This window comes from Quercus robur, chromosome 5, assembly GCF_932294415.1.
Source record: "Quercus robur chromosome 5, dhQueRobu3.1, whole genome shotgun sequence".
NCBI lineage: Eukaryota > Viridiplantae > Streptophyta > Magnoliopsida > Fagales > Fagaceae > Quercus > Quercus robur.
This window is the reverse complement of record NC_065538.1, coordinates 30,403,049-30,413,372: the sequence shown is the minus strand read 5'-3', so window position 1 is coordinate 30,413,372 and position 10,324 is coordinate 30,403,049. Positions and strand designations below refer to the sequence as shown.

The following is a 10,324-nucleotide window of genomic DNA, read 5'->3' as shown; positions in this document are numbered from 1 at the left end:
GGTGATGATGCTGATGGTGATGATGATGACGGTGATGATGATGATGACGACGATGATGATGATGATGATGATGACTATATTGATGAGACTACTGCCATTAACAATGATGATGACGATGATGATGATGACTATGTTGATGAGAATATTGCCATTAACGGTGAAGATTTTGTGGATAGAGATGAGTATGAAGACACGATTGGCAGAGACCTTGGGGACTTTGAGAGGGACATTGATGACGATGAGACATTGGATGATAGTGAATCTTATGCAGACAATGTTATTAGTGTCCAAAACATTACGAATACAATCTCTGCCTATGCACCTCCTACATTGTCATTCTCTACAAATACTTGAGAAAATATGGTTGATCCTTCACATATTGATATGTCATTTGTGTCTACTTGGAGAGAGGGGATGAATTTGTGTAAAGGGTTGACTTTTGCCAATAAAGAGGAGGTGAAGCGCGTATTAACAATTTGTGCCGTCAAGGAAAACAAACATTTTACGATCATTAGGTCGACGACGAAAAAACTTTGTGCGAAATGCGTGCATGAGTCATGCAAGTGGTATGTCTGCGCAGTTATGAAGCCCGATCTCCACCAACTATTCACCGTGTATGTGGGTCCTCACACGTGTATACCGACTGGGGTGCGAAATGATGGTAGAATGATGAGTTGTAATTTTATTGCATCAGACATCCATCAGAAGTTATGTGAGGATCACACTACCCCAGTTAAGCATCTCAGATCTATGATAGAGACGAAATATAATGGCCAGAAGCCTTCTTACTACAAGGTATGGGAAGTGAAACAAAAGGCGATTGCGAAGATGTTTGGGAATTGGGAAGAGTCTTACCAAAGGTTGCAAAAATTGCTAATGGCATATATTGATCAGGACCCGACTACCCAAGTGTTCTATCGTATCACATCCACCGATGAAGATGACGCCGTATTGTTGCATTATGTGTTTTGGTCTTTCGGTCCATGCATATCAGGATTCAAATACTGCAAGCCGGTTATCAGTATTGATGGGACCCATCTGTATGGTAAATATTAGGGAAAGTTGTTGGTCGCAATGACAACCGACGCTAACAACAAGGTATTCCCTCTTGCATTTGCTGTTGTGGATTGTGAGTCAGGGTCTAGTTGGAAGTGGTTTTTACAGTGCCTCAGAGATACGATTGGCCACATGATACCTAAGGAAGGTATTTGCATAATTTCTTACTAACATTTCAGTATCAAAAACACCATTGCAAACTGGCCTAGAAGGGATGATGGAAGTACACCAGTATTTCATAGATATTGCCTTCGACATGTTGTTAGCAACTTCAACACCCATTTTCAGAACTCAACTCTAAAGTCAGCGGCGTTGAAAGCGGGATATGCTAGTCAGGTAATGAAATTTGATGCCATAATGGAGTCCATTAAGCAGGTGGAAATTGAGGCCATTAGGAATAAGAAGAAGGTGAAGGAGAAGGATGGCAAGGAAAAGAATCAAGATTATCTTCCATACACATACCTAATGGGCGAGTCTGTGGATATGTGGAGCCAATCAAATGATGGTGGGAGACGTTTTGGGGCAATGACAACCAATATATTAGAGTGCTTCAATGGTGTACTGAAAGGTGCACGGGGTCTTCCTATTGCCACGTTGGTTGAGTTCACTTGGAACAAACTTGTTCAATATTTCCACGACCGACGCAAAGAATACCATTTTGAGTTCTTAGAGGGTAAGAAATGGAGTGAATATGCCTTCTCCACGTGGGATGGAAATAAGCGTAAATCTGAGAAACACTATCTTAAGCCATTTAGCAATGAAGAACTGATATTTCAAGTAGTTACCCAACTTAACACGTGTAGCACAGGAAGGAGAAACCACAATTATGAAGTTCGGTTACAGGAAAGAACATGCAGTTGTGGGAAATGGCAAAACATAGGGATCCCGTGTTCACATGCAATTAGAGTATGTGACTATTTACATATTGATTTGACCACATATATTCACCCATGTTATGGTTTGAACAATGCCCTTAACACTTATGAGCATGTATTTGTGGTTCCAAAGTCGCAGTCGTTGTGGAGGGATCCCATGGGGCCAAAGTGGTTGCCTAATCCAGCATTGTTGCGGGCCAAAGGTCGACTAGTGAAGTCGAGAATAAGGAATGAGATAGATGGAGTGAGGAATAAGGATCGAGAACTGGGATGGCGGAGGGAGGACGCAGATTTGATACAGAGTCAACCCAAGAAGACATGTGGACTGTGCCATGCTTCCGGGCATAACTGTAGAAAATATCCGCAGTCCCGTGGCGCTTCCACAAGCGGTCATGTTCCACAGTAGGTAGGTAGATGGCAAAAAGTTATGCATCGGTTAAATAATTGTTGTTCATTCCATGTTTACCTAATGTTTACTATCTTGTCTCTTAATGTGATTACTCTATGTTTTTCAGGCATGCTTCCATGGATGACGTTTTTGTCGTGCAGATCGGCGATCTTTGGAAAAGCGACTACGTTGTATTGGCTCTATGTGAACTTTTTGGTTTTTGTTGAATGTACTTGTAATTCTCTATCCAATGTACCTCTATGAAGATTGTGATTTGAGTAGTATGGTTAGAACTGCAAATTAAGCATGGTTGGGCAGGTTTAGAATGTTGATATTAAGAATGCCTTTTGCTGCGATGTAAGTGCATTTGCATTGTAAAACAATGTTTATGCAGAGAGCGTAAAAGTTTCTATAGTTTGGTGCCTGTTGAGAGTGCCTTTTGATGTAATTTAAGTGCATTTACATTCTCGGCTTCTTTGCCTCTCAATGAGTGTTTATGGATTACATTCTCAGCAATTTCCCAGTTTCTACTTTACCTATTGAGCAGTTTTGTATGTCCAGGGGAGTCAAAAAAAAAATAAAATAAAATAAAATAAATTCCGCAGTGGAACTCGAGTCTTTGAAACTCGAGTTCCATTGGGGAAATTTTTTCCCCTCAATCCTCTGTTTAGGCCGAGAGGCTACAAAAACAGAGCATTTGGGGAAAAAAAATTTCCCCAATAGGAACTCGAGTCTTTAAAACTCGAGTTCCTACTGGGGAAATTTTTTTTCCCCAAATGCTCTGTTTAGGCCGAGAGCCTACAAAAACAGAGCATTTGGGGAAAAAAATTTCCCTAGTAGGAACTCGAGTCTTTTAAAAATTTCCCCAGTAGGAACTCGAGTCTTAAAAGACTCGAGTTCCTACTGGGGAAATTTTAATGCTCTATTTTTGTAGGCTCTCAGCCTAAACAGAGCATTTGGGGAAAAAAAATATCCCTAGTGGAACTCGAGTTTCAAAGACTCGAGTTCCTACTGGGGAAATTTTTTTTCCTCAATTGCTCTTTTCAAGTGTTAAATACTCGACATCTTTTAAAATTTTTGTGATTTTTTATTTTTTTTTACCTCACATTTTTTTTCCTTTTCTAGAAATGAGCTTTTTTTTGAAATGTAAGTATTGTGAACATAAGTTTGATGGAGGTATTTCAAGGATTAAATCACATCTGCTTGAAGTTATTGATCATGATATTGTTATTTCTAAAAAACTACTAAGAAGAAGCTTATTTTTCTCTTTAAAAAAAAAAAAGTAAAGAAAATAAGAAGGTTATCTAGCCTTAAAAAATTGGGTGCATAGAAAAAGAAGCTCTCTTTTCGATTTAATTATATTTATAAATTGTTAAGAACTAAATGTAATCACTTTTTGTTTGAAGGACTAAAATTGGTAATGGGCTAAAACATATAAACCAGCAGCATATTTTGCGCTGAAATTAATAATGTGAATTGTTCTCGCACACTTGCAAGTTGAGCTACAGTTAATGTCTTTGCAAGAGTTTGTTAAATTCTTTGCTCCATGAATCAAGTCTCCTCTTCTTGGTCTCCAAGAGTTTTTCTTGTTCTTCGAATATCCTATGAACATTATCACGAGAAAGTCTGTCTTTCTCTTCAAGCATCCTACTTAAGGACCTGGTCTTTTCATTGTATTTATACTGTAGCTCATTCAGATTTTCATTTGTAATATCGATTTCATTGGCCAGGTCTGCCACAACATTGATTGTGCTTTGTGCTGCTTCCCTGTCAATGTCAGAAACTGTTCTTAACTGCCCTTTACTGCGAACAAAATCACCAATCGGCCTTCTAGCATCATAGTCATCAGCGCGTGCACGCCACCCATAGCAATTAGGGCCAAGATTTGTTTTGTGAGCATTCCACTCGTTTTTGCCACGATGCTCAATTTCAAACAATTTCTCAAATTCAGCACAATTCATGAAACCTCTCCAATCATTACTAAAATTTACAATGGCCTGTCCTATGAGGTCCTTCTCATCCAGGAATACTACAATTTCCACCGGCTGAAATTTCCTGAACCTTGTCAACCAATGTTGAGAACCAAGTAAACTGTCTTTATTCTCATTGGTACATACAATGTTAACAACAATGCCCATCCAAGGCCATACGTAAAGATCATCAAGGTTTGGAAGCAGAGCAACAGGTTGTGGCAGAATTGGACGTTGCTAAAGGTCTAGTTCACCTGCTAGATCAGTCTCCAAATACTTTGCTAGGGCAAGGTGGTTTGCATTTTGTTTTGTAGATCTGTTGGCAGAACCCTTACCCACTCCTGAAGCATGTTGAAGCAAGTCCTTGTACTTGCAATCTTGCTTCTTCTTCCCAACACGGAATGGACATCTAAGGTTGCCATTCAAACCTTTGACATTAAACTTTCCAGCTGTCAGCTCCTCATATGGTCTATCGATGTAATCATTGATCTCAGATTCACTGATATCTGACTCTTCAGAACTGTAGTCCATCTGAATTTTATAAATAAATCCAAAATCAGTGTTAGAAGAACAAAGAGTTTTGAAGTGAAAATAAAAACGCTAGAGATTATCAAAGAGTTTTGAAGTGAAAATGAAAACGCTAGAAATCATCAAAGAGTTTCGAAGTGAAAATAAAAACCAAAAGAAATCACATTGGCACAACTCTCGCATAGCTTATAGTCTACCAAACCAGGATGGAAGGTGCCAACCCATGATCACACTGGCTCAGCCAATGATATGCTTCCTTCCTTCAGAAATTTATCTGTTCCTTCATTGTACATCATACAAATTTGAATATTTTAAAAGAATTTTTTTTTTTTTTTTTTTTTTTTTTGGTTTCACATAATCCTTTTTTATTATTAGTCTCCAGTCCGTGTAGCCCTTTCCTGGAATATAATATGCAGAAAATGGTACTGACACAAGCTAGAGTTTTATAGGCTGTGTAGATTGAGAGAGAAGGGAAGGAGAGTAAATTAGAGTTAACCAGATATTAATTGGTGAACTGGATTAAGCTCGCACTGACCATCTATTTTGATAGAAAATACGATGTTTTATCTATTATTTTTCTTAGCCAAACCAATGTTTGATTGATTTCAATTAACCTCACTAATGCTTAGAATAATTTGGAAAATACCTCCCCATACATGTGAAAGCCCCATCCATATAATTTATTCTATTTTTTTCTTTGTTTTTTTCCTTTTTAATAACAATCCCCACACTACATTAAGAAATTGCGTAGTTTCCAGTGTAGATGCAGAAACACATTGGACCACGTACAATTGGTGAGAATATGACAACAATCAAACGCATAAAAAGCATAGATATTTAGTCAAATGATTCGAAGGCCACATTTCCAAAAATATTTTTATAAATTTATTATGAATTAATCTGATAAATGGATGAGAATCCAAGGTTGCAATACATACATATATATATATATATAGATATTGTATATATATAATGTCTTTACCTAATAAACAATAAACTATACACATTCATGGTATTACATAGAAGCATAATATATTCGAATAGTCTTTTTATATTTTCTACATTAAGAAACTTGAATTTGCATGTAAATACAATTAACAAACAATTAGAGTATAATTAGGACACTTGGTAGAAAATTTGGGAGTTTTTAAAATCTAAACACACTTTGCTCCAAATAATAGGGCATTAGAAGGATAGATGGCACAAAATCAAAGTGCTCTTGATTGAGCGATTTATAATTATATATGATATATGATTGGTTGTATGAAACTTGTCAATGTTTGATAAGGCATACCACAAGGGAGAATTGTGATCTCCCTTCCACTTATAATAAAAAATTTGTACATAAAAAATAATGACATCAACATTGAATTGAACACCTAAGATAAGATGAATACACTATCTGGGTGGAGCACTATCTTTACATAACATAGCCATCACTATAAAATGAATACACCCTCAATCAGCCGCTTCTGACCGCTCGAAAATTCCTAGTTCTGTTGCTCAAAATCAATTAGATGTTTAATGGGTCTGCCTCGGTATCTTTTTCCTTCAATGATGTCCAGTCTTGTGTCTCTGTAAAAAATACAGACACAGTCAACTATAAGCACCAAAATACCATGATAAGTAACGGGTATCAGATGATCCAGGAATATACATTTAGAGTTTGGATTAGAATTCAGGTTATATTGTAATTCATGGACTTAATTTTGGACAATTACAACACAACACAAGCCTGAATGAAGTATGATACAATCCAATTCTAAAGTTGAATAAAAGTAGCAAGACTATATAGTTTAGGAATTATACTTGGCTTTTCTGCTATCACCATGAGCCGCCTCTGCAACAAACATGCTACAAAGAGGAAAATTGAGCACATGCCAAACATAACCGTGATGGGGAACACATTAACCTTTAAAGACAAACCAAAAGAACTAGTCAGTGACAAACAGTGGGAGGCTATCTACACATGCCCTAGCCAATAAAGTCTCAAATCAAGCAATATATTTAAGTATTTAGAGGAAAGCAAACATACATTGTACAGCACAATGCACACAAAAATATTGAGAGCATTTTCATAATGGACGGCCAAAATATTCCCACACAAGCCTCAAAAGCACAGAAGCCAACAACTTGCTGGAGAGAAAAAAAAAATAGCATATAAGACAAGATGACAACTGGCCAAAAAGCATTGGAGTAAATTAATTGCCCCATATTCACCTAGCTTCAACAATGGCATCGACAGTCTTCAACTCTTGCGGAGTTAGCTGTCCATGCTCAGTATCATCATCATCACAATCTTCATCTACACCAACACCATCTCTACACGACTCACCCCCCATATCAAGCAAGGTACCAAGTGCAAACACAGCAGAAGCCCTAACCAAATAATAAATAAATTACAAGCTATAATAAAGAAATAAAGATTCTAAAGTTCTAATAGAATTTATAGTAGCTATTTCCAATATGTTGGGAAAACCATTTACAACCTCCTCAGGACACCTCACCAAATAATAAATAAATTACAATGAAAGAAAAACATTTGGCAAAGAACTTAAGGACTCACTAACAAAAATTCTATCACAATTTATTAGAAATAGCTAAAAAAGTGTTTGGAAGTACAGCATATGTTAGCTCAGACCAAAAAGCTGCCTTAAGAGACCAACCGAAGTAGAAGTAAAATATGATGACAATATATTAACTGCTACGCATACAATAAAACAACAAGAATAGAAAGGAATCAGCAACTTAAAATGCACCTATCCAGCACTCCATTCTGGCACAAGGATAAATCTTAATTACATCAGGTGGATCAACACTAATATTTTATTTAACTCATTGTTAATATAAGTAAGAGTATAGAATCATTATAACTTGAAAAGCATCATTTACAAAAAAATCTAACATGGACACATGTTTATCATCACTATGTTGTCACACACCTAAAAGATCAACATCAAATGATTTGTATATTTTCAGTGATGTAGGACAAGCCAGAACAATTCAACAATAAAATAAAAGAAGTGAAAAATAAAGGCTCTCCTCCTACCTAAATAAGACATAACCAAAGTATACAAGGAGTATACCTTTAAAATACGAGGGACACCATGAATACACTTGTTGTAGTCCATGAACTGAAGTAGAACCAACGCTGAAGTAGAACCTTGAGCAAGTACGACTGAAGTCAAAAACACCTTATTTATGTCAAATACAACTAAATCCCATGAACGTCCTTGCTTTAACAAAAAAAAAAAAACGAATAAAATAAAAACCCACTTTCAAGAGCTCTTTCACAGCTTATCTAACCAATTGATCACAAAATACAAACTGACGCATATTTGCTCAATTTGGATTTTGTGATCAATTGGTTAGAGAAACTGTGAAAGAGCTCCTGAAAGTGGGTTTTTATTTATTTGTTTTTTTGTTTTCGCTAAAGCAAGGACGTTCATGGGATCTTTCAGAGTTTCAAACACTCCAATGCCAGATTCACAGCCTTAGTGAAGGTTCCTATCTGCGAACAAGGATTTACATAAAATATTATTATTTTATTCACAGCTGGTCCCAAGGCCTGAAAAAGGAGGAGAGTTAAGGTAGGTTGACAGCTAATGTAAAATTTAGTCAGCTTTGGATCAATTGCTCATCATTTATTTCATGCTTTGGAAAATATTTTATACCAACATTATCGGCAGATAAAGTAAGGAGAGTTTTATTTATTTATTTATATATAAGTAAACCAGACTGTAGGTAAAAAAGTAATGAAAGTTTCTCATATAAAGAAATAAACTGAACTAATGACCACACTCCCCCCTCCCCCCCAAAAAAAAAAAAATCAACTCAATAAAGCCTTCTATCCAATTCCATATAGAATAAAGCAATAAAAATAAAATAAAAAAAGAGCCGGCAAGACCGTATCAGCACCTTTCTTTGAGTTCTTTATCATGATTAGCCAAGGCATCCTGAAGATCTTGAAGGACCCTATCCCTTTCTGCAAATACAGATAATAGTACAACTCTTTAAAATTAACAAATATGCCTTGCGCAAATGACTTATTATACCAGCATAAGGCAAAATCCATGAAACTGAAGATATATTTGCACAATAAGATGTCCATCTTTAATTCATACACTTAGCTGATATTAGATAACACTAATCAAGCACAACTAAATGAAAATATCCTCATAAACAATATGGTTCCATTTGGATATGAGGATTTAAAATCAAGATATTTGAAGAAAAATTACAATAACAAACCATTCATAATATTTGTGTAGTCGAATTGAAGAAAGATTGGTAGTATAAATAGTTTGATATGAATTTAACAAGACGTGATAATTTAAGCTTAGAGGATTTTGATCTAACATAAAAACTTGTAATGTCATGGATTTGAAATAATATTTTATAGATAATTATTTCAAATTCACATATTAGTAAAAGTTTAAATCCATCCATAAATTTCATCAACAGAAAAATTAATCCCTTTCATACTTTATTGAAGTGATTTAAACTAAAAATTGAAATCCAAATCCTTCTCTTTAGATACTTCCATCCCAATGAACCAGATCAAAATTCTATTAATTTTTAAACGGAAGCTTTATTAAGACTGAAATTGCAAGGAGATGAAAAGAGATCCATGCTATAGAGGAAGAAAAATGTGAAATAGATAGTTGAAGTTTAGAACATAATAATGTTGATAAGTAAGCTTAGAACATAATAATTATGGCTAGCGCTGCTAGTCCTCTTAAAAAGCGTTAATAAAGAATTATCTAACTTTGAGCTTCATTAGTTTCTCTTAAGGAACCTATATTATAACTCATGTAAAAAGTAACATTTGTATCATGTTAGTAACATATGTGCACATTACTGAAACCTTATGATACAAATTAACTTTGTGTGCATATACACAAATATCCGTAAACATACAACCAAACCTATCCACTACCTTAGATCTGCACTTGTTCATGATATCAATGAATTCATTTCTTCAGATTCCTGTAAGCCGCAAAGCATCGGCAGCGCTGAAATTTGGGATGCTGTCATAAGGTTGCTCTACAAATGATAAGGACAACCATCAACCATTTTAAATAATAAGCAGGTATCTCCAAAAATGGGCATAAGCAAATTTGAAGGTAAATACATGATGCATAAATACAAACAAAGGCACATATGCACATGTAACCATGATAAGTAACCGAGAGTAGACAACAAAACAATGAAGAGATAAAGGCAAGTTAGATTTACAATTCAAACTATTGTTCTAATAATGGAAAATTGGAAAGTAAAGAATAAGGATATACTGACAGATCAAGGGTGAATAAAATAAAATTTCGGAAAAAAAGGGGAACAAAAACATTTGAACTCAAAGAAAAAGTTATCTATCCCATGTATGCCTGACTCCACAAAAGGAAACTAATCATGATGCTCATAATTAGAAGAGTACCAAATTTACAGCATTTCAATAAATACACAAAATTTGATCTGTTCCTGCAACTGGATATAATCATTCAAAT

The 10,324-nt window shown here is 35.5% G+C and overlaps 2 protein-coding genes and 1 pseudogene across 4 annotated transcripts in view; 1 reads left to right on the top strand and 2 right to left on the bottom strand.

Moving 5' to 3' along the window:
- The first annotated feature begins 360 nt into the window (after window positions 1-360).
- Window positions 361-2,546, top strand: LOC126728093 (uncharacterized). The gene is made up of 4 exons (XM_050433964.1): window positions 361-948; window positions 1,057-1,154; window positions 1,236-2,333; window positions 2,447-2,546. Exons 1-4 carry the CDS (start codon window positions 361-363, stop codon window positions 2,544-2,546), a joined length of 1,884 nt encoding a protein of 627 aa, XP_050289921.1.
- A 1,179-nt stretch (window positions 2,547-3,725) lies between these two features.
- Window positions 3,726-4,858, bottom strand: LOC126725760 (factor of DNA methylation 5-like; annotated as a pseudogene).
- A 1,164-nt stretch (window positions 4,859-6,022) lies between these two features.
- The window catches only part of LOC126725753 (serine/threonine-protein phosphatase 7 long form homolog), a 45,153-nt gene continuing 40,851 nt past the window's right edge, over window positions 6,023-10,324 (bottom strand). For 2 of the 3 annotated variants that reach the window (XM_050430656.1, XM_050430654.1), the window contains 7 exons: window positions 9,757-9,863; window positions 8,736-8,802; window positions 7,904-8,328; window positions 7,038-7,196; window positions 6,853-6,953; window positions 6,627-6,729; window positions 6,023-6,392 (listed from right to left, as the gene is read on the bottom strand). In XM_050430656.1, the coding sequence (XP_050286613.1) occupies window positions 9,799-9,863 (65 nt within the window). In that variant the 3' untranslated portion in view covers window positions 6,023-6,392; window positions 6,627-6,729; window positions 6,853-6,953; ... (2 more) ...; window positions 8,736-8,802; window positions 9,757-9,798. The remainder of the gene's footprint in view (window positions 6,393-6,626; window positions 6,730-6,852; window positions 6,954-7,037; window positions 7,197-7,903; window positions 8,329-8,735; window positions 8,803-9,756; window positions 9,864-10,324) is intronic. The other variant, XM_050430652.1, reaches the window with a different exon arrangement.